Source organism: Sardina pilchardus, chromosome 2, assembly GCF_963854185.1.
Source record: "Sardina pilchardus chromosome 2, fSarPil1.1, whole genome shotgun sequence".
Lineage (NCBI taxonomy): Eukaryota > Metazoa > Chordata > Actinopteri > Clupeiformes > Clupeidae > Sardina > Sardina pilchardus.
The window spans coordinates 4,919,316-4,946,673 of NC_084995.1; the positions used below are offsets into that span (position 1 = coordinate 4,919,316).

A 27,358-nucleotide genomic window follows, 5' to 3' on the forward strand; every position below is an offset into this window, starting at 1 on the left:
AGAGTAGTGCCCGATGCGCAACAGATGGACTGTTTCATTCAGGGAAGCGCTCGCGTCAAGGCTTGACCTGAATTAGATTTTGAACGAGGTTGTGAGAGTGTTGAACTTCATTTATAACACAATGGTAGCATATAGTTGGCCCTTTTGCTGTATTATTGGAAATCAGCTTTTTTTGAAGCAAGGATTGACACCTTGTCAATGACAAAAAACTGACATTATTGGTCATTGATTTAGATTTTTATTTTTTCTATTTTTGAACTGATATTTATCTTTAGTAGCCTAACTGTTATGTGTTAGGCCTACTGATGTATATTTAGCAAGTGACGTTATAAATATGATAATTTTGAGCTTGACCTATACTTTCTATAGAGCGATGATGCACAGGTGGGGCTCGAGAGAGCCCCCTTGATCAAAGTGGGGAATGAAAGAAAAAGTTTGAGAACCACTGGGTTAGGCCAACATTGGGAAGGTGACACTGGCTCTATATTATTGCTAATATGGCTAATATGAAATCTGTGATAACATTACACCAATGGAATCTGTGCTTTGCTGGAATCTGTGACTGGAGAGGCACACTACCGGTGAGATTTCATGCACCCAAAATGCTTCATGTTTTGAGGGAAACGACTTGGATTTGGTGCACGTCAACATTGCTGACAGATGCTGCGTACCAACGAAGCAAAGGCACAAGTAACATCTTTGCATAATACGCAGTACAACGGCAACCGCACCTCACAGAACATTATTCATAGGCGCTACTCGCAGTGTACCGCTGTACCTCCATTATCGCCTTTTCCACCAGCTAATTACCGAATACAAGGATTTGCTCATATAACAATAGCCTGCTCTTCAAGGGCCACTACAAAGTATCTCGGGGGCAGGCGCGTGCGGTCCATATGGGCAGGTGGGGCAGCGACCTCCCAGATGCATCCTCCTCAAAAACTAGTTCCTCAGTAAATCACTGCTCCAAGTCTATTTTTAGTAATATTATTGTCTCATTAACTATCTCTAGTTTCTGTAGGCTTTCCAAATATTATTGGTCTGTTGACATCAACTTTTGGATAATGGTGGCGATTCTAGTTGAGTTTAACGTACAGACATGATTTCCAGGCATGGCCACTGGCCAGTTGCACCTGTGCATAACTGTGTTGAGTTTCTGTTAAAAACCATTTGAGAGGTTGAAATGAGAATATAAGTTAGCTAACCCTGCATCTTCCTTGGCTTAGCAGTTAGTGGATTTAGTAGCGTTCATGGACAGCACAAAGAACGAGAAGGCAACGTTCAAAGGTAGGCTAGAGGCTTTAATTCTGCAACGAGTGATCAGACAATTATTCATGACACCCAACTGTATTGAGTTGCCGTTACAAAACCCAAGGACTTAAACACATTAGCTACATCAGTTAGCAAATTAGGCTAGAATCTTCTAGACAGAACACATAAAAACTAGTTTTGTTTACCCATAGCAACAACATTGCTATGCTTTGCTGGTTTAACGTGATGAGAAATGTAGAACTAATCAACTGGGCTGATCTACAAAATATTCCACTGACATGGCTGTGACATGATTTAGCATACAACAAACTCCTGTGAAATTATGTCATTTTTAATTCTATGCTTCTGCCCCACCAAAACGTACGGTCACCGCACGCTACTGCTCGGGGGCCGGATCAGGCCCGCGGGCCGCTAATTGAAGAGCCCTGCCATACATCTTGATGTGGCTCTAGCTCGTTAGGCTATTTATTTGGCATTTCGGCAAAAAAACCTCACTGTAACTAAAGAGTTTTCAAAATTGTACACAAAACTACACAAAATGTTCAAATAAAATGTTCAAATTGAAAATAATGTACAAATAAAATATCTATCTAGTCTTGGTGTCATGGGTAGGCTGGCGATTACGCCGCTCCGTCCGGAATCTTTTGTCTTGCGTCTTGTTATTTTGTAAATTTGTTTGTTCATGTCTCAGGCATGAAAACGGGTCAGGGGTAAAAAAGGTGAGAAGAGTGCGCGAACCCCCCCGCGAGACCCTCAAAAATCCAACAATTCATGGCTGAAAATGACTGAAATTGCCATTTCTACCCTGATTATCCTGAAAAAGATATGAACATAAGCTTTATATTTCCATAGAGCCTAGGTAGCATAGTTTTAAAGACCAAAAGGTGCACTGGGGGTTATCTACACCACTGAAAGCAGAATTTTCATCCCTCTAAATTTTGGTCATTTTTAAGAGGCATTATCTCGTATTCGCAGTGGCTTTGGTGGATGGTTTTACTGTTGCTGGAGAGAGGAACATCTACTGATTCAAAAACAATTGTCGTCTAATTGGGCCACACATAATGTGTGCCGTGCCAGGAGGGTCTTATACGGGGGTTTCTTCCATCTTCTGATCTCCTGCTGGTTTTGCCTGGTTTTCTCGTGCAATGACTCTTAACAATTCTAGAACAACTTAAAAGTTACAGTAAAATTAGAAAAGTGCATCAGTGAGTGCTGTTTTTAGTCAGTTCTAGTCAGGTGATAAGCCTAAGTGTTAGAATTAGATGGCTCGTTGTTGGATAAATATATTTGAAAAGCTGGGTCTTCAGGAGTTTTCGAAGATGGAGAGGGATGTCCGTGCTCTAGTAAAAACTGGTAGTTTGTTTTATTCAACAATTGAGGTCTGGGGATGAACATACTATTTGAAAGAACAATGTCTTGTATGTAGATGCAGGTAGGAGTTTGGGTAGGGTGGCTTCGGCTTGTCTTAGACACAGCCAAGGAAAAATGAAACTATAGAGCACTTACCAAAGTCAACTTCCTTTCTTTTTTGTATATTAAAGTCATTAATTCCATCAAGTTTGCCTGTTCATTCCTGATAATATATAATAATTCAGGGGAAGGGGGCGTCGCCCTGGGGGGGGGGTGTCGAGACCGTTGGTTTAACTGCAGCCGAGACCGAATGACAACGACCGAGTCTTTTAGGAAGCAAGTCTGAGTCGAGAACGAGTCTTAAAGGAGTCAAGGCCGCATCAAGACCAACCAAAGAAAGGGGTTTTCATAATTTACATCACCAAGGATCATATAACAGTTCAATTCCCAAAGGGTAGAGAGGGGATTGTTGGCTACAGGAGCAGTCTAGCACACACTTGTCTAAATAACTTATTTTCTGATTTACTTTAAGACAAGGAGGTCAGCTGAAGTAAATAAGTAGTAGGCTGTCAGCATTTCATTAATGTTGAAAATGTTGAATTTTGACACTACTGACAGCAATATACCTGGATTTCACATTCATTGTATCAGATTTAATTGAATCAGCAACCAATTAAACATCATTAACACAATTTAGACAATATTATACCTTAAAAGTGTAAGTTTACAACTCCAATACAGGGCCTTTTGTATCTTTCAAAACCGTTGCACTGCTCAGCATAGCACCATAGGACATATTTTAAAGCCAGTCAATATTATAATATTCTATTAAAACCAAGAATATTTGTAATGGTGGATATTTTAGAATATACCATGAAATAAAGATGAAACTGTATGAAAATGTAACATTGCGACTGTATGGTAAAGTTAGTGAATTGTGATTTAGTAGCCTAAAGCTGCAATTCTTGTATATTGAATTGAATATTGTATATGCAATTGAAGCTGTATATTGTGCGTGCCTGTTCATATAGCCTAAGAGAGCTGGAAAATTTTTAATGCTTTTTAAAACATAATTAGCGAGATCGTACCGCATTGAACGCTAATATTTTGTCACTAGCAACCAAATCTGTCATCTGTCAAATACAGTTGCATGTTCAGCTCTGAACAAAAACATTCAGGAATTATTTCTACAAAACGGAAACGTGCGTCCCGCCCGGTCGGGATGAATGAAACTGGCATGGGAGACAAGAGGCTACAGTTTAAAGTTTAAACTAGCCTGTGTAAACCTCAGACTATTTCAGTATTTTACAACACGTGAATGAATAGCCATCACAAGTTGTTGTTAGCTGTAGGCTAGATGGCACAAGTGTTTGTCACAATAAGATGCAGTGGGCTATGCATTCATAGTAGACGAGTACTAAAAAAAAAGATAAAGCGCTCAAAAGTGTTATGCCGCTCATCCCATACATTTGGTAGATTCAACCGAGAACCATTCCTGTGAGAGTCGTCAAATCTAGCTAAGTTTAGGCTATTTGTGTTCGCAGTCACTCTGAGATATGCGTGGCAGTGGCACCTGGGATTTGAAAAAGTTTCTTTTTTTATGCGTTCTACAGAGAAGGGCGACTAGCGGCTACGGTTTTGAATGACAGGGAGAAAACATGACAGAGTAATACGGCGAATATCACTATACATAATATATTTATTTATTTATTTATTGAAGACGCTAGTTAAGGCGGCAGCCCTGTGTTGTTAAGGCGGCCGCCTTAGCAGGAAAGCGCTGCGGGAAACCCTGATAATTAAAGCTATAAGTATACTCGACGCACCCGACCTGTCGCGCGGCAATGTGACGTCAAAATGACGTAATTTCCTGTGTCGCAAGCCACATTTCAGCCGCGCGCCGACGTGTCGCGCACCGAACATTTTATATCAGCCGCGCGCGCCAACCTCGCACGACAACTAGGAAGAGATTGAAGCCAAGCTCACGGAGCCAGTGTCCTTCTACAGTCATCAACCACATAAACCACATTCAGGCATTATCATATAGCCTATCCAACATCTTAAATAAGCCCATTTATTTTTAAAACGACTGTAGTCATGAAGTTATAATAGTAAGTTCGAGAAGTGGGAAGTTAACTTGGCTAGGCTGCAGCGAGAGTTGCCTGGATGACTGATTTGTTTACAGTCGTGAACTACGTTGGATAAGTTAACGAAGTTACCAGTGAGAGTTGCAACAGGAGGAATTAGGGGGAAATGACTAGGACCGAGGCACAGAAGCATTCCAGCAAAAGGTAACGAAGAGATTTATTTTCAACCAAAGAATATCTGCTAGACCTAAAAAAAAAAATCTCTTTCCATTTAGGGAGATTACACAAACTCATCTCATAAACAAGATGGTAGGCTAATCCTTCAGTTGTGCAAGCTAAGTCTGAAATATCAGCAAAGAAGCTAGTTGCTACTGCCATTAACGTCAATGGATACGTGCCTCTGTTCAGTAGAATACTGCATATTGTGTCGCGACTACCACGCGCAAGTATACATGGTTACAACGTTCCCCGTGACGTCAACATGTCGCACGACAAGTCGGGTGCGTGGACTGTACCGGGGCCTTTATTAACTCCTTGCAACGTTGAGGGAACGTTAGGGTAACATGATGTAACCAAAAACTAACGTTACCTTAACGTTAAGAAAACTTTCCATGGGAACCAAAACCTAACCTTCAGGGAATGTTTCTGCAACCAAAAACTAACATTCCCACAACGCTCTAGGAACCATCAAGCTTGTTTAGCAGAAGAAGAAGAAGAAGACGACTTCAGATAACAAAACAGTGCACTTTCATCCACTGAAATACATAAACTACAAATAGTGTCCGCATGCGTGTGCAAAAAAAACCACCCCATTCACGTCGAGCAAACACGCCAGTCGCAGGCTTTTTTCCCTCCTCATAGCCCACCATGGGCTGAGCCGATTCTCGATTGCCCGGCATTGTAGTGTTAAAAAGCGAGTCAAGTCTGCAGAACTCTGTTGTCTTCGTAGAAAAAAACCCATCACGTTTCCCGGGCCACCCAGTGAACACAATGGAACTCGGCGTCATAAAGTTAAACAAAAGCGAATCGGCCTATTTTTCAGTCACTCCCCTTTTGAAGTAGTTTATATCAAATTTACAACTGCGGTGCAATGGTTGTATGAAACAGTCACAGGTGTACAACAAATCAATATGCGAGAATTACTTGGCAGGCGTTCGAGCTAAACAATTAATGCAAATTTAGTTGGGAGCGTAACAGACTACGGACGTGTTTTCCAGAAAGGAATCCCCAAACGCGCATTAAGACACACTAATAAAAATGGCGAGACAAGTTCACTTTCTTAACATACTGCCACAATCAACTAAAATATCGACGCAACACGACGGCTACGTTCGGTAAGGTAACCATCATAAACCAGGCCAAATGTAAACCAAGTTTTCTTGGTACTACCTCTATTAAGCTAACCAGGCTAGCATGGGCCTGGGGTATCCATTGTGAACATGCAATCCAGAGCAGCCTACTAGCCCAAGTTAACGTTAATGTTACCTATTGGTCCCAACAAAGATTTTCGTCAAAGCTACACCAGCTCCCAAACAGTCTAAGAACACACGTTCATTCGGAAAACACATCGAACATCTAATCGTAATAGCATAACTTTGATATCCATGTAACCTTGACATTACAACTTAGCTGTCAGCTTACTTTGCTTAGGAAAAGCTAAAACGTCTGAAATGGGTGGTGGACTGGTGTAACCTAACCTACTTCAGTTTGACGAAGAACTTGTGCAAACTATTTGCTCGTAGTGTAAATTCTTACATGGCCAAACCTTACTTGTAGGTTACTACACAAGAGGAAATAAACTTTTGCACACGTTATTTGTAGCTTAAACCCATGGTTAACCTTATACAATTTCACTTTTTTTTTTTATTTCAATATGGTAGTAAAGACATTTTCCAGAGAGTAACCTACATGTAGCGATGTCTGCACTTTCATTACTCACCTATTAAGCCTCCCACCATAAATGAAAACACTTGAAAAAGAAAAAGGGTAACTCCGACGATAAGCAACTTTTTTGTGCTCATGTTTTCTATAATAGCCCCGGCCATCTTCCAGGATTCGTTCCCCTCTAATCACCACACATGTATTTAAAGAAAACCTCAGCTTGTCGATACCTGATGATTACAAGAACGACTTCGAATGAGTTGCCTGTCTGTTCAAGCTCTAGGTTAGAGTGATGGGGGTGTCACGTGACCTGCCGCTGCATCCTGCACTGCGCGCCCTACACAGTAAAAGGGCCCAACATCGTGTGGATGTCAAACTATGCAAATCTGAAATTTGATGATGTCATAATAAAGATTTCATCTTAAACCTTTAATATAGTTAGGCTGATAAGCAAAATATTTGTGCATTTTATGACTAAAGCAGGAAAGTTTCACCGTATCTTCACCCCTTAAAGTTAAATTTCAGACGTGGAGGCACGATTCAGATCTGACCTCTTGGGCTAGATATTTGTAGCCTGACTCTCGCCAGACCCTTGTAGTTCCGCCATGCTCCACCAGAGGCGTTTCGCTGAGCTCCACACAAGGGTCTGGACGCGAGGGCAATCCAAACCCCTGCCAGTGATCAAAAACTGAGCAACCAATCAGGAGCGCCGAAGCGAGTGTTTGATTCAAATAACAATAGCGGCACGCGGCGAGGAGTCTTGTGCTGACATTGATTCTGCTATTTCAACCGTTTTGTCGAATCTATCGAGTACTCATTCTTTAAAAGATTAACAGAGAATAGTTTTGAAGACATTTATTGGTGGCAAGGATGTTTTTACTCTTCTTCCGACCGGGTTTGGCAAGAGCTTGAAGAAGCCTAGCACGTCATTCAAGATAACAGGCAAGTGGTTTATCAAATCACATGCGAGGGTGTTTTACAAGGACCCGCCTTCATAAATACATCTCCTATCGAGAAGTCCCAGATCCTTGTGTGAAGCAGACAGCGAACTACAGGATCTGGCGAAAGTCAGGTTAAGATATTTGCTGTACAATATAAACATCTTTGAGGAGTAATATTTTTACAAGTCATTCCAGAATTCTACTGTGAAGATCTAGAACTTACATTGACTGCCATTCAAACGGGTAGCTTGAGTTCATTATGACAGTGTCATATGGAACCTTTAATTGGCAACATTCTAATCACCTGCAAATCAGGCTTGTGCACAATTCCAAATTTTAGAATTTGCCTCCATTCAATTCATGAGTTGGAATTTGAATTGAATTGGCCCCACCCCACAGGAAGTTGAATTGGAATTGGAATTGGAATGACAGGAAGTGGAATTCAATTCATGGCAATTCAAAACAAATTCACATGTCACATAACAGGAAGAATGTGTTGAATCTCACATACATTCAGTTCAGGGAAAATTACATTGGAAATGTAATTGACTACTGTTTTCAATTATAAATTGTGTGTTTGTTGAGATTATATCTGACATTTTGTGAAACTTAATTGTTAAACACTGCAAAAAAGGGTGTCTAAAAACAAGATAAAAACACTAAATCTGAGGTAAAAGGTACTCAAAACAAGTGAAATTTTCTGTCCATGCAGCAAGATAATTTCACTTGACAAGATTTTGTGAATTAAGATAAATAAATAAAAATCTAGCAATAAGCATGTCTACAGAGGTATTTGGAAACTTAACATAAGCTGAAATTGCTGTTTTTAAGATTACTTCTAAATATAATTTTTACATCCCCAAAATAAGTAAAATATACTTAATATAAGCATAAAATGCTGGTTGTAAAATGAGATTACTTAAATTTAAACAGCCTCAGGTTATATTCCTTTTTTTTTGGAAGAATATTTTCTGGACTTTTTGCCTTTATTCAGATAGGACAATGAAGATAGACAGGAAGTGGGTAGGTGAGTGAAAGAGTTGGGGAGAGATTCGGATATGACCGCAGGTGAGATTCGAACCGGGTCCCCGTGGGTAGTTGGACGAGTAGAAGTTACTAATGCTGTAACCTGTTGCGCCACAGTACCACAGCTTGTGACAAGTCTAGATTACATATAATTAAAGTTGTTACATAAATTGTTATAAGCATAAACTGCTGTTTTAAGATGATATCTTAAATCTTAAATGTCATCTTAAATTAAGTCAAATTTTCTTGTCACTTAATCTTAAAACAAGCTTTATTTTGATGAGAATTTGAGGGAGAGATGTAAAAGATCTCATTTTAACAGTATTTACCTCATTTTAAGATTTCATGCCTATTTGAGACAAAAAAAAGATGTGCTTGATTTAAGATAGTGTAAAGTTGAACACTTACGTAAAGTAAGAAATTCACGCTTCAAACAATATAAATGATCTAACACTTCTAATCTATTTTTTTTATCTTGATAAGAATCAAATAATTTGCAGCGTACCCTTATATTATGTATATGAATTGATTTGAATTTCATTGAATTTCAATTCTACTTCCCTTAATTCAAATTCGAATTGGAATTCTGCATCCTGTTTTTGACCTCAATTCAAATTCAATTCAAACTCAAGAATTGAATTGGAATTTAGGAGTCATTCTCAATTCAATTCTGAATTGTGCACAAGCCTGCTGCAAATGTGATTTCTTTTTTCACCTTTAGGCCTAGACTACTGCTATTATGTTATGGTTATGGTTATGGTTATTTAGCAGACGCCTTTGTCCAAAGCGACATACAAATAAATAACAATACAAATTAAATAACAGTGAACAATTACAAAATAGGGAGAATAGCAATATTATCAATAAAACAATCATTTAAGCACTAACCTAATGAGAAATAAAACAATAAAATGAGAATAGCAATCAAATAAGTCACTCAGTTAATTATATAATAACAATAACTATAGCATGGTATGGCTAAATTTAAGGACAATAGCAGAATGAATGTAGCCTGATAACCCAGCTAACAATTTCTGGTTAGGAGAACGTTTTTAGAACGTTTTTTTCCTGGTTAGGAAAACGTTGCCTGAAAGTTGCGAAAGTTGCCACAAGGTTCCCCAGGAAAGTTTTCTTGACGAAAATACTACGTTTTTTTCTGGTTGTTTATTTTGGTTAGCAGAACGTTCTCCTACCCTTTAGGGAACTTTACTATATTTGGTTGCATTAACGTTCCCCTAACCTCCCAGCAACAAAGTGTAAAGGGGGAAAAAATATATAGAATTATAGTGACATCGAGGCATGGCTCCGCTGCACACTTGCCGTCTGCGGCGACAGCCTATCTGCAACCTGGGAGAGCGAACGTCTCTGATGACTAAGGCAATGACATTATACACGCATGACAATTCACTTACCATTAGCTGCTTGCTGAACTGCGACGAATACGGCTTGTTACTATATGCTAGTGTCAGCTAAGTATTTAAATGCGGATAGGTCTAATACTTTCTTGTCTACGGTGTCTTTTCCTATAATAAACGATTAGTCAGATCAAAACATAAGCAGAGCAGGCGCTAGCCTAACACACTGTTTCAACATTCAAAACAGGCTGTTTTTATTGCATCGTATGCCATTAAAAGTCCTCGGTTCAGAATTATGATGGATTTTGGTTTATTTTGTTTTAAATTGGGACTGGGAATTGTGGGATAGGCTGAGTGAACAGCACAGTAACATAGGCTATAACTTGGACGTGTTAATATAAAACAATTCTCCCCCGTTTAAGATGCAGTCTCAACGTTTGAGAAAGAATTCATTGGAGTCCTCATCATCATATTTTCATAACAAATAAAGCTTTAAAAACATGAATGCATTTCAGGTGCCACTCTAATCGATTATGGATTAATCCAAAACTATTCGTCAGATTAGTTAGCATGAAGTCGTTGTGTGCCTGCCTGGGACTATGGCTAGCTAGCTCTTCCACCCGGTTTACCCTATAGGCTACAGTGTTTTTTTAAAGCCTGTTGGACTTAATGGAACAAGTGCATGGAGATGTGAAGAATGTGATCGATACCATACAGCCAGCCTACGTGAGTAACTTTATCTCTGTGTTATCCAAATGTCTTAAAGTTAGCGAGGTTGAGTCTGCTAAAACACCAACACCCCAGGACTCACGGACCCGAGATGGAAGTTTCTCAACCTAGCTTCGCTGGCCCCTTTAGCTGACGGGCTGGCTGGTCGGCCGAATATCAATCCAACAGAGGGGGGAAGAATAGAATAGGGCTATATGTCGATTTTGCAACAAATTATTCCGACTTTGCAGTGTGGCTGCTGGCCGTGTTCAATTGGAAACTCATAGAAACTCTGGGGCGATTTTCATCAATCAACCCCACGCACATAACCAGAGAATACCGATATGGTTATACAAATAAGATACCTAAAAACAACTAAGTAGCAACGTTGTTTGAAAAGAGAAATGCAACCAGAATATAACGTTTTTTTCTTTAGTTGTAATAACGTTCGGGAAACTTTGATAACCTGGAGCTAACGTTCTCTCCAGGGTATTAGAAGGTTACTGATAAACTAACCACAGGAGAACCAGCGGCTAACGTTATTTGCTTGCTGGGATTCAACCAGAATATAACGTTTTTTTCTTTAGTTGTAAAAACGTTAGGGGAACGTTATTTGTTTTGACAACCTGGAGATAACGTTCTCTAAACGTTATTAGTAGGTTGCTGAAAAACGAACCATAGGGGAACCAAAAGCTAACGTTAGTGAAAGTTAGCAGAACGTTAATTGTTTGCTGGGAAACCAGCCTAAATGGATTGGATGTCTAATTTAGTCTGGCCTCGATGAATGGATACAACGGAACATTGTTGATGAGCACAACCCGTTGTCTTTCAAACCGTGTCTGTGCCTATAGGCCAAACGCTCCCTCAAAACCCCGCCCCAGAGCCCTCTGCCTCGCCCGCGTTGATTCAAAACACATCTCTGCGTTGTGATTGGTTTAGTTGCCATCTGCCAGATTCAGGGCAGTGTTTTCAAAATGTACAGTGGTCCGAGGCCAGACCCAAATGCAGGCAAAACATTTTGCCGTCCAGCAGTTGGCGCTGGTTTTCCAGGCTAGAATGAATGTCAAATTCTAACAATGGACAAATTATAACAAAACAATACTATTATACAAAACATAACACATAACAAACGCTCAAAAGACTAAGTGCATATTAAACAAATATGCCTTAAGACCCCTCTTAAAAGATCCAAAACTGTTGCTGGAACGGAGAGCACTGGGCAACTCATTCCACCAACACGGAACCACTGAAGAATAGGATCTACAATTTGACCTAGCATGTATGGTTTGTCGACATAACAGACGCTCCTCAGAAGATCGCAATGGGCGGTTGGGAATGTACATCTTGATCAAAGAACTGAAGTAGCTTGGAGCAGATCCAGTCAGTGTCCTAGGCCAGAGTGAGAGATTTAAATTTAATTCTGGCTACTATAGGGAGCCAGTGGAGAGTAACTAGGAGAGGGGTTACATGTGTCCTCTTTGGCTGATTGAAGACCAGTCGTGCTGCAGCATTCTGAATCAACTGTAGTGGTCTTAATACACAAGCAGGTAGGCCAGCTAACAGGGAATTACAGTAGTCCAGCTTGGAGATAACCATTGCCTGTACAAGAAGCTGAATGGAATCTTGTGTCAGATAAGGTCTGATCTTCCTAATGTTGTACAGGGTATACCGACATGACTTTGCAATTGAGGCAACAGGCTCAGAGAAAGTAAGTTGGTCATCAATTATGACACCCAAGTTACGTGCCGATCTAGTTGGAGTCAATGAGGATGAATCAAGCTGGATGTTGATCTGTTTGGGAATGGCTGTTTTTGCTGGAAACACCAAGAGCTCAGTTTTTGAAAGATTAAGCTGAAGGTGCTGATCCTTCATCCAGATTGAAATATCCTTCAGGCATGCAGAGATCCGATGGGAAACACTAGAGTCCTCAGGTGGGAAGGATAGGAAAAATTGAGTGTCGTCCGCATAGCAATGATATTCAAATCCATGAGAGCGAATAATCCCACCTGAAGAAGTGGTGTAAATAGAGAAAAGGAGGGGCCCTAATTCTGATCCTTGAGGGACTCCTGTAGTGAGGTCATGAGACTTTGATATCTGTCCCTGCCAAGACACGCTAAAAGAACACCCTTTAAGGTAAGATTTGAACCAGTCAAGAGCTTTCCCAGAAATTCCCAGTTCATATAGTGTAGAAAGGAGAATGTCATGGTTAACCGTATCAAAGGCTGCAGATAAATCTAACAGAATTAACACTGATGACTGAGCAGAGGACTTAGCTACTCTCAATGCTTCAGTCACAAATAGAAGAGCAGTTTCAGTAGAATGACCACTCTTGAAACCAAACTGCATAGGGTATAATAGGTTATTCTGATAGAGGAAGTCACACATTTGCTTGAAGACCACTAGATAGATAGATAAATAGTAGAGATGCGCGGATAGCGGTTACAGCCGCGGACTCCGCGGTTAAACCGCGGATCGGGCGGATGACCTTACAAAAAATAATATTTTGATTAGATTCGGGCGGGTGGCAGTTGAACCGATCAAATGAAAAAATATATATATAAGCTACATTGTTAAATACTGTTACTTACATCCGATAAAAACATGCGCACTTTTCTCATCAGGCAGTAATTTGGTCTAGTTGTGTCTATGCAGTAGCCTGGAAAACCAGCGCCAACTGCTGGACGGCAAAATGTTTTGCCTGCATTTGGGTCTGGCCATGAACCATTGAACATTTTGAAAACACTGCCCTGAATCTGGCAGATGGCAACTAAACCAATCACAACGCAGAGATGTGTTTTGAATCAACGCGGGCGGGGCAGAGGGCTCTGGGGCGGGGTTTTGAGGGAGCGTTGGCCTATAGGCACAGACACGGTTTGAAAGACAACGGGTTGTGCTCATCAACAATGTTCCGTTGTATCCATTCATCGGGGCCAGACTAAATTAGACATCCAATCCATTTAGGCTGGTTTATCAGGCTATCTATGCAGTGCATGCTGCTTTGTTTACTATCAGAGATGGCAACGCCGCCAGTGAATGTGCGTTACAAACTCAAAGGTAACAACAAGTTTATAATAAGTTGCCTATGGCCTATGTTTTCGTCTGCAGTGTGCAATAAGAAAGTAGAAGTTTATAACTTGTATGTAAGGCCTGCTGATATGGATTGCACTGTCTGCCTGGAAAAGACGTGCACTCGTGCAATCAAAATTAACGGGAGTCTTCAGAACAGGCTCGTCCTAGTCGTCACCCTGACAAGCTGCATTGAGTTAATTGGCCTGTAATGCGAATGGCTTGTTGTTATTCTATTCCGACTTTCTTTCTTTTTGTATGAAAAATAAAGTGTAATTGCCATTAATTAGACTAAATAGCTGCATCTTTCTAGAACAAGAGCTTTCTCACTTCGCATCAGCGTCTTGGATCACCCATAGACCTTTAAACAAACAGCGGATGGCGGGCGGGTGCGGTTCTGAAAAAAAACATAAAAAACGTAGGTGCGGATGGATGGCGGACGGATGATGAGTTGTATGATGCGGTTGCGGATAGAATAATAGTCCATCCGCGCATCTCTAATAGATAGATAGATAGATAGTAGAACAGATGGTAAATAATATGATAAAGAGCAATTGAATAGGGAACCACTTTTTAAAAAACACAAGTATTTGTCTCAGCGATGTCTTATGATTTATACAGTGGTGTATATGTATATGATACCATGCTAAAGTTGCCTAAAAAGAGGAATATAAAATCATAATTTGAAATTGATCTTAATGCCTTAATTAAAAAAAAATAGTAAAAATCAAACCGCTAAGGTGTGACATAGGTGTGTTACCCTTCCATGCCACTAGGTGGAGGCATGCGTTGGAATAGAATAGAGGCTACCTAGCTTAGGAAAAAAGGTAGATATACTTGTGCTTGTAAAGACTGGCTGTTTGCTGTTGCCGCTGCTCAGTTTAATAAAGTAAATGAAGTATTAAGTAAGCAACTTGTGTTATTCACTACACAACATATTGGCGACGAGGATGATGACCTTGCACCTAAGCCAGCCTGCGCCGTTTCTACAAAACGTTGGTGAGCCGCCGATACCTTTCAAGGCATGGATTCGCACGTTTGAAAATTTCCTTCTGGCTATGTCTGACGAGGACTTGCCTGAAGCCAGAAAGCGCGCCTTGTTGATTCACTGCTTGGGCACCGAAGGTCAAAGAGTCTTTAACTCACTTCCAATTGCCGACCAGTCATATGCAGAGACTTTGAAGGCTATCTGGGATTTTTTTTCACCAAAAGTGAATGTTGTGGCTGAACGTTACCGCTTCCGACAACGAGGTCAGCGCACAGGCGAAACTACAGACCAGTTCGTGGCTGCTTTGAGGGAGCTAGTTGCAATATGCCAGTTTGGAGCAATGGAAGAGGAAATGATACGGGACCAGATTGTCAAAAAGACTACTTCAACACGCATTAGGGAGCGCTTGCTGCTGGAGGTACCATTGATTCTATCTAAAACTTTAACACTAGCACGCCAGATTGAAACTGCTGTGACGGAGGCTAAAGCTATGTGCACAGACAGAGCCGATGGTGCGGTACATGCAGTTCAAGCCGACGGCTTGCAGCAGCATGGCAAGTTCAGGAAAGGGAAAAGTCAACCTCCTCTATATTCTGAAAAAGTACAAGGGAAAACATGCTACAGGTGTGGTTCTGCTCAACACACAACTAATTTCGACGGTTGTCCTGCTAAAGAAGCACTCTGCAATGCCTGCAAAAAGAAAGGACATTTTGCAAAAGTATGCAGGGGAAGCAAACATGTTCAGGAGATCGCTGTGCCTGAGGTAACCATTTTGAAAGTGAGTGTAGGAAATGCTTGCAATATCATGTGCACCGTTAAAGTGAATACACCAGGAGTGGAGAGCCAGGACATTGATTTAATGCTAGATACGCTAGGTTACGGGGACGCTGGCAAGACATGCCGCTCCGTCTGGCATCATGTTTTTGTCTGTTTTTATGTAATGTTCGTAATTTTGTGTTTTATTCTGTTCATTTTTTGTAGTTATTTGTCTAGTTAAATGTTTTTTCACTCTTTATTTACGCTACTCTCGATAGTAAATGCTTTTTAGTCTTTTTTTTCTGCAACAAGTTGGCTGATGCCGTTAAGTCCACTGGGTTGAAGACGGACGATGGCTAGCTTTAGCCCTGGGCCTCTCACATCCTCCATCCGTGAGCAGCGCTGCACTTCACCGTCTGGTCAGGACAGGACCTAGCTACCAACTGCGGGCGATGTGCTGCTACCGCGACAGCCGAGCTGCTGGTCTGCGAGCTGCCATGCTCAGCCTGGAGTCTGATCGAGCATATGCCAAGCTGAAAACAAGCTGTTGCTGTCGGGGTCAACTGAGTTGCTGATTTGCAGGGTCGCCCACGACTTCGGACGGTTCTTTGCTTCTGGTTCAAGGCTGTGTGTCATCATTGCCCTGGGACTTTTCTCGGTCGTCTGACTCGGATGCAGTCAATTGGACTAAGTTGGCGTGGACTTTTCTGATTTTGTTTGCTTTTATTATTTATTTGACATTTTGTTTTGCCTAGTGTTGCAAGTGTTTTTGTTAATCTATGTTATTGTATTATATGTTAATTGTTGTCTGGTGTCTGTCTTTGTATGTCTTGGTGTCACGGGTACGCAGGTGATTACGCCACTCAGTCCGGCATCTTTTGTCTTGTGTCTTGTTATTTTGTAAATTTGTTTGTTCTTTGTTGCCACGGGTACGCTGGCGACTATGCCACTCCGTTCGGCACTGTCTGTGTATGGGTTGTAGGCTACTCTGTGCACGTGAAATGCGCTATGTTTGTAGTGGTTGTCTAATGTCTGTCTTGATGTCTGTACAGGAACGCTGTGCGAATACGCCGCTCTGTCTGGCACCTGGCTATTTTGTGTCAGTTCAATTATTTGCTTTTTGTATCTTTTTCTTATTCTTGTTTTATTATTTTGATTATTGTTGTTATATGTTTTGTGACTCAGGGCATTGCTGTAAAAGAGCTTGATGCTCAGTCAATTTTCCCTGAATAAAAAAACGGTTGATGATACAGGCTCAGCAGTGTCAATCTTACCAGAGACTGTGTACACAAAGCTCTTCACTACAGCTGTAGGCCTACTTGAAAAGCCTGCTTATAGACTTAAGGACTATGGGGGTAATGCTATCTCGGTGCTGGGTTGCCTGAAAGCGACGGTGACTTTCAGTGGAAATAGTACTGTCGCAGACCTCTACATTGCAAAACGAGGATCTGCAGTGCTAGGCAGGGATTTGTTTTCTGCACTACAAATGCAAGTGATAGACGGGCGAGTTACAACAAAACTGTTTCTTCCATCTACAGCCACGGTCCAGAATGTTGAACTGAACACACTGGGCTGTGCCAAGGGCTTTACACACCTGGTTAAAGTACGGCCAGGGATCACACCAGTCCAACAGAAACTGTGTAGGTTGCTTTTTGCTGTTAGAGAAGCAGTGTCTGAGGAGTTGAAAAAACTGGTGGAGCAGGATGTCATAGAGCCTGTAGATTCAAGAGGGTGCCATACGGACTGGCATCCGGGCCCAGCTGTTTCTAGCGGATGATGTCATCTATCCTGAAAGACATACAAGGGGTCCAGTGCTACTTAGATGACATCATAATAGCAGGACCAACAGCTGAGGTGCATGACAAAAGGTTGAATGGTGTTCTCCAGCGCATCAAGGAGGCCGGACTAAAGCTGAATCTGTCGAAATGCAATATCAGACAAAAACAACTAACTTTCCTTGGCCATACAGTGTCAGAAAAGGGCCTTCAGCCAGTTGACACACATGTGACTGCTGTCACTCAAGGACCGCCACCTACAGACCTGCCCAAACTGCGCTCCTTCCTGGGGCTTACATCCTGGTACTCAAAGTTCATACCAGGTTACGCTGCTGTGGTTGAGTCTCTCCGAGCACTTCTTCGTGGCTCTGAATCATTCACATGGACACCTGAGGCTCAGAAGAGTTTTGATGCTGTGAAAGAACTCATAGTTAATAGCCCCGCACTTTCACTGTATAACCCTGAACTAGCTACAGTTGTCACTACAGACGCTTCTGTTTATGGTCTGGGCACGGCACTTACCCAGATGCACCCAGATGGATCAGAGAAAACCGTGGCCTTTGCATCACGCACACTCACCCAGGCAGAAAGAAAATACTCCACTGTAGAAAAATAAGCTTTGGGGTGTGTGTGGGCGACTGAAAAATGGAGAATGTACTTATGGGGAAAACATTTCATATTGCGTACTGACCACAGTCCATTGACCACACTGCTTGCATCTAAAGGTCAAGGTAGAGCAGGCATGCGGATCGCCAGGTGGTTGTCTACACTGCTTTCATTCACATACGACATCCAGTACAAGCCAGGGCGGGAGAACATAACAGCAGACTGTCTATCCAGTTTTCCACTCCCAAACTCAGAGCCTAGTTTAGAGGGAGACATAGAAGTTGCACTTACCTCTACACTGTCAGCTGTTACTGAGGCTGAGTTTAAGGCTGCGTGCACCTCATATCCTGTTCAGACACAGTTGCGTGGACTTCTTACCTCAACCTGGCCTGCTTCAGCAAAACGCCTCACTCCAGCCCTGCAGCCATTCTTCAAACTTCGATATGAACTCTCCCTACAAGGTGACTGTGTGGTACGTTGCCCACACAGACTTGTGGTGCCAGACAGTCTTCAGTCAAAATTCATCTCCCTGGCCCACGACACACACCAAGGCATAGTGAGGACAAAGCAAAGACTCAGGGAAGCATACTGGTGGCCTGGCATGGATGCTCAGGTAGAGACTGCTATCAAATCATGCATCACATGTCAGTCCCATGACAAGTCAGCAGTCACACACACTCCTCCTCTACAGCCTGTGCCATATCCTGATGGTGCCTGGGAGAAGGTTGCAATAGACATAGTGGGGCCTTTTGAAAGAGCACCCATAGATTGCCGCTTTGCAGTCACACTAATTGATTACCACAGCAAGTGGCCTGAAGTGGCTTTTCTTTCTCATGCCACCCCCCAGACTGTCATCCAGTTCTTGTCATCTGTTTTCAGCAGGGAAGGTGACCCCAAAGAGCTGATTTCAGATAATGGATCTCAATTTGTGTCCCTGGAGTTTGAGACGTTCCTCCAAGACAGGGGAATTGTACACAGGAACGCTTCAATCGAAGTCTGAAAGACTCCTTGCAGACTGCGTTGCTTGAAGGACAACCATGGAAAGAGTTCACATGGGAGTTTCTCCACGTTTATAGAGCTACGCCACACTCCACAACCCAGTGTTCACCTGCAGAACTGTTACATGGGCGACCCATGCGCACCAGGCTTCATGTGGCGGGATTTCCACTTCCACAGAAACATTCACCGTCTCTGCAGCAAGTTGCACACAGGGTGGGAGAAACTCAGAGAAAAAGCAAAACTTACACTGATCACAAATGAGGGGCAAAAGGTGTGTCCTTCCAGTGCGGGTCATATGTCCGGGTGAAGAAACCTGGCATTCTTCCTAAAACACAAGTTCTCAAAGCCACTGAAAATGATGGGACTGTACACGTACCTACTCTCAGATGGACGTTGTTGGAATGCTTCGTACCTTGCACCAGCTTCTCTTCATATGGATAAAGGAGATGGTGAACCGTTACCTTTACTTTACTTTGAACACACTCCAGCTACACCACAACCTGATGTAGTTGCGTCACCTGCCAGACCGGTCAGGTTCAGAAGGGCCCCTGAGTGGACTAATGAAAATGAGCACATGAAAATAAATTACTAGTAGAGTAAGGTGATAAATCATACAAATGTTCAAGTCATACTTCATTTTGACTGTAATGGGTTTAGAGTAAATACATGATTAGTTCACATTGACAAAGTTAAGAATGTGTTTCCTTTTTAAAGAGACCCTATGCAACATTTTCATAGTCATAAAATCGCTTAGAAATCGTTGTTTTGCTTGACTGACCAGTTTTATCGAAAACAGTCACATTTCCTCCCGCCCCTAGTGTCCCTATCCGCTATTACAACCTTGCAACTTTCTGATAAACGATCATCTGCTGTTTATATCTGGAAGTCAGAGACGCGAAAGGAACAAGAAGAACCACGCTTGCAATTTATATATTTATATATAGCCTATATACTGTATGTATAAATATACACGCTAAAGCTGTCGGGGAAGCTCTGCAGAGAAATATGCAAGCATAAAACGAGCGAAAGCGAAAAACGAAACTGAAACCAGAGATGAAATCGCCAATCCTGCATTATTCCTCTTTAAGGGGGATATGTGACATAGGTGTGTTACCCTTCCATGCCACTAGGGGGAGGCATGCGTTGAAATAGAATAGAGGCTACCTAGCTTAGGAAAAAAGGTAGATATACTTGTGCTTGTAAAGACTGGCTGTATGCTGTTGCCGCTGCTCAGTTTAATAAAGTAAATGAAGTATTAAGTAAGCAACTTGTGTTATTCACTACACAACATAAGGACACCAATTTTCTTTGTGATTGAAGAATGTATCGTAATTTTTTTTAATAATGTGAAGTGGGTGGAGTTATGGGGTGAAGTGACTCTTTAAATAGGGGAAGGAAGTATTTAACCCCCTATGTAATCCTATGGGAATTTAGCACATAGGGTTAATAGGGGCAGGCAGATTTTTATTTTTAAAGGCCAGCTATTTCATGGATCCAGGATATTATGCATCCTGATAATGTTCCATTGGATGTTGGAATTAAAATAGCCCTACATCATCACATACCCTTCACCATAGCTAGAGATTGGCATGGTGTTTTTTTCCAGTAGGCCTATTAGCCTGTTTGATGCTCATTGAGCTCAATGCAAATCAAACATAACCTGACTTTCGCAAGATCCTGTAGTTCGCTGTCTGCTTCACACAAGGATCTGGGACTTCTCGATAGGAGATGTATTTATGAAGGCGGGTCCTTGTAAAACATCCTCACATGTGATTTGATAAACCACTTGCCTGTTATCTTGAGTGACGTGCTAGGCTTCTTCAAGCTCTTGCCAAACTCGGTCGGAAGAAGAGTAAAAACATCCTTGCCACCAATAAATGTCTTCAAAACTATTCTCTGTTAATCTTTTAAAGAATGAATACTCGATAGATTCGACAAAACGGTTGAAATAGCAGAATCAATGTCAGCACAAGACTCCTCGCTGCGTGCCGCCATTGTTATTTGAATCAAACACTCGCTTCGGCGCTCCTGATTGGTTGCTCATTTTTTGATCACTGGCAGGGGTTTGGATTGCCCTCGCGTCCAGACCCTTGTGTGGAGCTCAGCCTCTGGTGGAGCATGGCGGTACTACAAGGGTCTGGCGAGAGTCAGGCTAAATCAAACAGGCTACACTGTAAAACGTAACAACCGTCCTTACTCAAAATGTTTAAAAAATTGAACTCAGTTTTTGTTTTTTGTTGAGTATACTTGCCTAACCTGAGTGTTGTTAACTTTTTGTGTGAAAAAGTTAATAAACTCAGTTCAATCTAGTAAAGCACACTTAAACTGCTTGAGTTTGCTTAAGTTTGTGCTACAAGCTTAAAATACAAGTTAAATTACTCACTCAAATAAAGTCAATTACACTTAAACTGCTTACTCTGTGCTACAAGCTTTGCCACTGTAACATGACACCTGAATATTGAGTAAAATGCACTCACATCCTATTTACTTGAACTTGCCCAATTCATTTGCTAGGCTAGGTCTAACTGCTCTCAGTCAATTAGCCTACACATTTTAGGCTTTAGGTTGGTCTAGGATCGATTGGCTATTTGATTTCAAGGTTTGGGCAATGTCAAACTGCTTTGAGTTAATAATAAATAATACATAGACTAATTAATAATAAATAGGCTATCCTAAATTCGTTGAGGCTGCTTGATTTTCTAAAGTTTGTGCAAGCCTATAAGTCCATTCTATCACAATAGTGATAGTGTTGGTCATTTCTATTTTGCTGGAATGTTATAGGCCTATATTTGACAGGCCTAAGACATTTGCTTTGGGATTTCACTACAGTTATAAAGACTCTAACCGCACAACCTATAACCGTAAGACAGCCAGAGCCCACTCACTCTAAGTAGACTTGGTCTTGTAAATTTGTGTAAACATGTTCATGGAAATTGGTAGGTTTGAAACATAAAATGAACAACTTCATACAGCAGCAAACTGAGGTGGTTCCGGTTGGAGTTCCGTGTTTGGAGTTGCGAGCTGGAGAAGACGAAGTGGTTTGATGCAACATTTCATTAAATTGGTGGTTGTGCATAATCTGAATTGTGACTGGGTCTGAATTTAGATTGTTAGGATGAATGAGGGGACTGAGGAGGATGATGGGTTTGATTGGAGTAGTTTATGTACTCCGAGTCAGGGACGTGGTAGAGCCAGAGGGAGAGCTAAGAGAGCACTTGAGGAAGAGGTCCAGGAGTCAAGAGTGGTAAGAAGGAAAATGACAGAAGAAAGCGGGTATAAGGTTGTGATTAAATTCAAGGAAGGTAATGAGTTGAATGATGTAAGTCTCTCTGGGTTAACAAGTCGATTAAAAAAATCGGTGGGAGAAGTTGAGATGGCAAAAATATTACGGGATGGGAAGTTACTGATTAAATGTAAAGACATAGGACAACGAGACAAGGCTTTGCGGGTACAATCAATTTGCAAAAAAGAGGTGAGTGAAGCAAGAATATTTGGAGAGCACCGGAGAGCAAGGGGTGTGATATCAGGAATCCCTTTAGGTGAAAAGTTGGAGGATCTTAAGAAGAATATAAAGGGAGGAACAGTAGTAGAAGTTAAACGACTTAAGATGATGAAGAGTGGTGAAAAGGTTGATAGTACATCAGTTCTCCTGCAGTTTCAGGAAGAGATATTGCCAACCAGAGTAATGATTGGATTTATGAGTTTCAGTGTGAGAGAGTTCATCCCTCCCCCAGTCAGATGTTACAAGTGCCAGAGGTATGGACACATTGCAAAAGTCTGTAAGGGTAAGCAAAGATGTGGAAAGTGTGGTGGGGATCATGAGTATGGAGAATGTGGGGATAGAGCTGTGAGGAAATGCTGTAATTGTGGGGGGGATCATACAGCAGCGTACGGGGGATGTCCAGTAAGGAAAAAGGCAGTGGAGGTACAGCAGGTACGGGCAGAACGCAATCTTACATATGCAGAGGCAGTGCAAATGATTAATAGGGAGAAAAAGGAAAGTCATGCAGTAAGCCATAGTCAAGAAAAGGATAAGGATGTGGTAGAGCTTAATGCAGAAAGGTTAGTATTGTTCATTGCATATGTGATCAATTGCTCTGAGCAAGCAAAGACAAAAACTGAAAAAATAAAAATAATAATGAAAGCTGCAAACTGAATATGAAGGAATTGTCTTTTGACAAAATACAGTCAGGTTTAATTCAGAATGAAATGAGTGATATAGCGCACCCAGGTTTAGATCCACCCTGTTAGTTTTACAATGGAATGCTAGGAGCCTGATTGCAAACGGTCAAGAATTAAAAGGTTTTATTGAAGATTTAATTGTCAAGCCAGATATTGTATGCATTCAGGAGACGTGGCTTAAACCAGTTTTAGATTTTGTTATAAAGGGGTATATAAGTTTAAGAAGAGATAGAACAGAAGGTAATGGTGGGGGGGGGTGCTATTTTTGTAAAGGAAGAGTTACAATATAGAGAATTAAGGAAAGGAAAGGAGTGGGAGTTTATTGTGGTGGAGGTGTGGACTAAAGAAGGAAGCCTGAAAATAATTAACTTCTATAATCCATGTAGGCAGTTGGAGTTTGAACATCTGGAAGATATTTGGGGAGATTTAAGTGGAAAAGTTATTTGGTGTGGTGATTTTAATGCACATAGCATGCTATGGGGAGTTAAAGATGACCATAATGGGGGCATTGTTGAGGAGTTTATGGAAGAGAAAGAGTTAGTCTGTTTAAATGATGGAACTGGCACCAGGATAGATATAACAAGGGGAACAGAGTCTACAGTAGATATTACGCCAGCCACAGTAGTAGTAGCTAAGAAGTGTAGGTGGGAAGTAATGAAAGAAAGTACTATAGGTAGTGATCATTATCCTATACTTATACATACAGAGATGGAATTGACTGTAGAAAAGGTGTTGAGGGAGGGGAGATGGAAGTTGGAAGAAGCTGACTGGGAGAAATTTAGGGAAATTAGTGAGAATTGGTTGTTGTGGGTCAGTGATGATCAAGGTGTTGAAGAATTAAGTATGGAAGTAACTAACATTATAATACAGGCAGCAACAGAGGCTATTCCAAAATCCAAACCTGCTAGGTTAAGCAAAATTGTACCTTGGTGGTCAAAGGAGTGTGGTGAGGCAATAAGGAAAAGAAATAGAGCTTTTAAAGATCTGAAAAGGACACATAATTTTCATAATCTAATTGAGTATAAGAGGCTACAGGCAGTAATGAGGCAAACAGTTAAGAGTAAGAAAAAAAGAATATTGGAAAGTATTTTGTGACTCAATTGGGAGAACACCTGTGGAGAAAGTCTGGGGAACAATAAAGAAAATGAGAGGTTGTGGGAAAGAATATGGTTACCCAGTAATGAAGGAAGGTCAGAATATTGTTACTAGGAGTGAAGATAAAGCAGAACTAATAGCAAGGACACTAGTAAAGGTACATAGTTCTGAGAATCTTAATCAAGAGGAAAAAAGAGGAAGGGATGCCACTAGTGAAAAATATAGGAATATTATTGAAGAAGATGATGGGGGTGATGGTAGTAATGAAATAAACAGACTCTTTACACTGGGTAAGTCAACTCCAGGAAGGGATAGTATATGTTATGTTATGCTGGAGCAGCTTAGTGACAAAGGGAAAGAAGTGGTGTTAGGCTTGTTTAATAAGGTATGGCAAGAAGGCATTATTCCAGGAAGTTGGAAAGAATCAATTATCATATAAGGAAGCCAGGAAAAGATCCAACAGTACCTGAAAGTTATAGACCTATTGCTCTGACTTCCCAGATGGGGAAAACAATGGAGAGGATGGTCAATGATAGGATGGTGTATTATCTGGAGACTAGAGGTCTGATTAAAAGCTACCAGAGTGGGGTTAGGAGAGGCAGGGGGACAATGGACCCTATGGTGGGATTAGAGTATGACATAAGGAGAGCACAGACTAATAAAGAAACTGTATTGGTGGTATTTTTTGACATAGAAAAGGCGTATGATATGTTGTGGAAGAAAGGAGTGCTTATCAAGCTAAAATTAGTGGGATTAAAGGGAAGAGTTTTTAACTGGTGCAGGGATTTCCTAACAGAAAGGAAAATAGCTGTCAAAGTTAATGGAGTATTGAGTAGGTATTATAGAGTAGAAAATGGTACCCCTCAAGGGAGTATCATTAGACCTCTGTTATTCTCATTAATGATAAACGATGTGTTTCAAGACGTAGGATGTTCAGTTGACGTAGCACTATTCGCAGATGATGGAGCTATGTGGAAGAAGAGTCGGAACCTGGAGTATTTAGTTAAAAAAAATGCAGCAAGAAATACATAATATTGAAAAATGGGGATTTAGGTTCTCAGTAGATAAAACTAAGACCATGTTTTTTACCAGAAAGAGAATACAGTGGGCGTTGGTTGACATTGGCCGCTTTCACGTGAGATTCTCATGAGAATCACACGTGAATCACGTGTATTTTATTTATTTTTCCCAAGTGAAGCTGCAATGTCCCAAACAACCACCAGGTGGCACTTCTGAGCAGGGTTAGGAATGTCGGCATTTACCACTAGCCAAACAGTCCCAAATTGAATTCAATCCCGAAGCAAGCTGAACATCTTTTCTGCTTTTAATAGCCTAGTCTCACGACAAAACTTGTTATTGTTTATGAAGGTGTCTTCTGTTAACCTATTTTATGAAGAGGCATCTGGCTGTTTCGTTTAGGTTTGTTTTGCTGTCACTAATGGTTTCATGAGGTAGGCCTAACCACTAAAAGCATAAGCCTATGTCCTAAGCACAACTGTGTTCTCGTTTTTGGGTCAATTCATACATTTTATTTCAAATGTGTGCAGGCCCGCTGCTGAGCTTCTGGAGGCCCTAAGCTTAAATGGACATGGAGGCCCCCAGATGCCAACGCCCCCCCCCCCCCCCCCCCCAAAAAAAAAAAAGTAATCATAGAGTAACAAAATATCAGCAACTACAGATGATTAGCGAAAGCTAAATAAATAAAAAATACCAAAACATTAAGTTTTTCTGATGACAATAATATCATGTTGTAGGCTACTACTGTTCATATAAAAAGTGACTCAAAAACAACATGTGAATCATCTTAAATCTGCTGTTTATCTATAAAGCACTTCGTTATTTCAGCCTGTGTATTTCACAATGATATGGGAAGCATATTAAGCTATTATATTATATTCATTTTGTGGACATATGCAAAACTTTAAATGTCTATAGCCTAGGCTACTCTAATTTGACACATTAAACAAAACCATGAGGCATTTTGTAAATGACCAAACGTAAAGATACCCTAGCACATTTTAGCCCAGCCAAATGAAATTGAATGGAGATTTTACATGCATGTGCCTTAAATAAGAGTCCTGAAATAATACTCACTATTCTTGATACATTGATCTGCCTGTGTAACTCCTGTCTAGTCTCTGATCGCTGATCACGTCGTGTCACCGCAGCCTTTGCAGAAAAGCTTTGGACTGAAGCAGTGTGCGAATCTTGCAGTGCACTTTGCACAAACTGCTAGAATTTTGTTGACTTCATATTGGGTGCCAAATATCTATTGACGACTGTCAACTATTTGCAAACATGTCACATGCATTGTGAAATCTAGATTTTATATCATTTAGGGCTTAGAGCTACATCAAATCCAACTGCTAGGTGACCTAGGCTAGGTTGTTGACGTTAGCTAGCGTTTGCAAAATAATTCGCTGCTAAAACCAACACGAACCTACCAGCAAGAGCTGCACAAGCGTCATCTCTCAGTTTTCTTTTATTTTCTTTCGTTTTTCAGTGCCAGATCCATATTGCCTCGTACTTCCTATTATGAATCACCATTCGAATTCAGCTTGAATAAAGACGGGTTTTATTATTATGGCAAACTTCAGGCAGAAGAAGAATGTGTCAATTTGAAAACACGAGAACTTTGAAGGCTGTACCATTTCAGGGAAGCGGGGGGAGACTCTTTTTATATATTAGGTAAAAACATCTAATTTGACCGAATTGAGTGATATATTGTACAATTAAGAAGGAACAACGATGGGCATGTTCATAACTGATTTCTATATTCTTTGTAATGTAATAATATATTAATTATCATTTTAAAAAAATAGCAACCTTATTTTTGGGGGCCCCCGCCAGGTACTTGGGGCCCTACGCGCTCTGCGTACTCTGCGTATGCGGAGCGGCGGGCCTGATCCAGTTTCAGTGAAATGTCTGTGCCATTCACGTTCAAGCTTGCTATCCATTCATCGGTTGAAACACTCCTCTCTCCCTCGATGGCGTCCACGAAGAACGGCGACACGTTGTCCTCCTCACTGTCACTTTCCTTTTCCACGAGTTGCACCCTTTTCTTTGAGAAGCAGCACTTAGCGAAGTGGTTCTTTCCGCCACATTTTCGGCATTCCTTTCCGAAGGCCGGGCACTGTTTCGGTACGTGTTTAATTCCACATCTCTCGCAGTTCCCGCTCTCTTGCTTGGACCCTGCATCTCTTCTCTTTGCGTGCTTCGTTAGCTTTGGTTTCGTTCGCTGCACTGCGTCGACCTCTACAGTTTCATTTTCTTT

At 41.2% G+C, this 27,358-nt stretch overlaps 1 protein-coding gene across 1 annotated transcript in view; it reads right to left on the bottom strand.

Moving 5' to 3' along the window:
• wls (Wnt ligand secretion mediator) overlaps window positions 1-6,879 on the bottom strand; it is a 118,233-nt gene extending 111,354 nt beyond the window's left edge. The window contains exon 1 of the mRNA XM_062517234.1: window positions 6,646-6,879. Coding sequence (XP_062373218.1) covers window positions 6,646-6,751 — 106 coding nt within the window. The 5' untranslated portion in view covers window positions 6,752-6,879. The remainder of the gene's footprint in view (window positions 1-6,645) is intronic.
• Window positions 6,880-27,358: the final 20,479 nt, after the last annotated feature.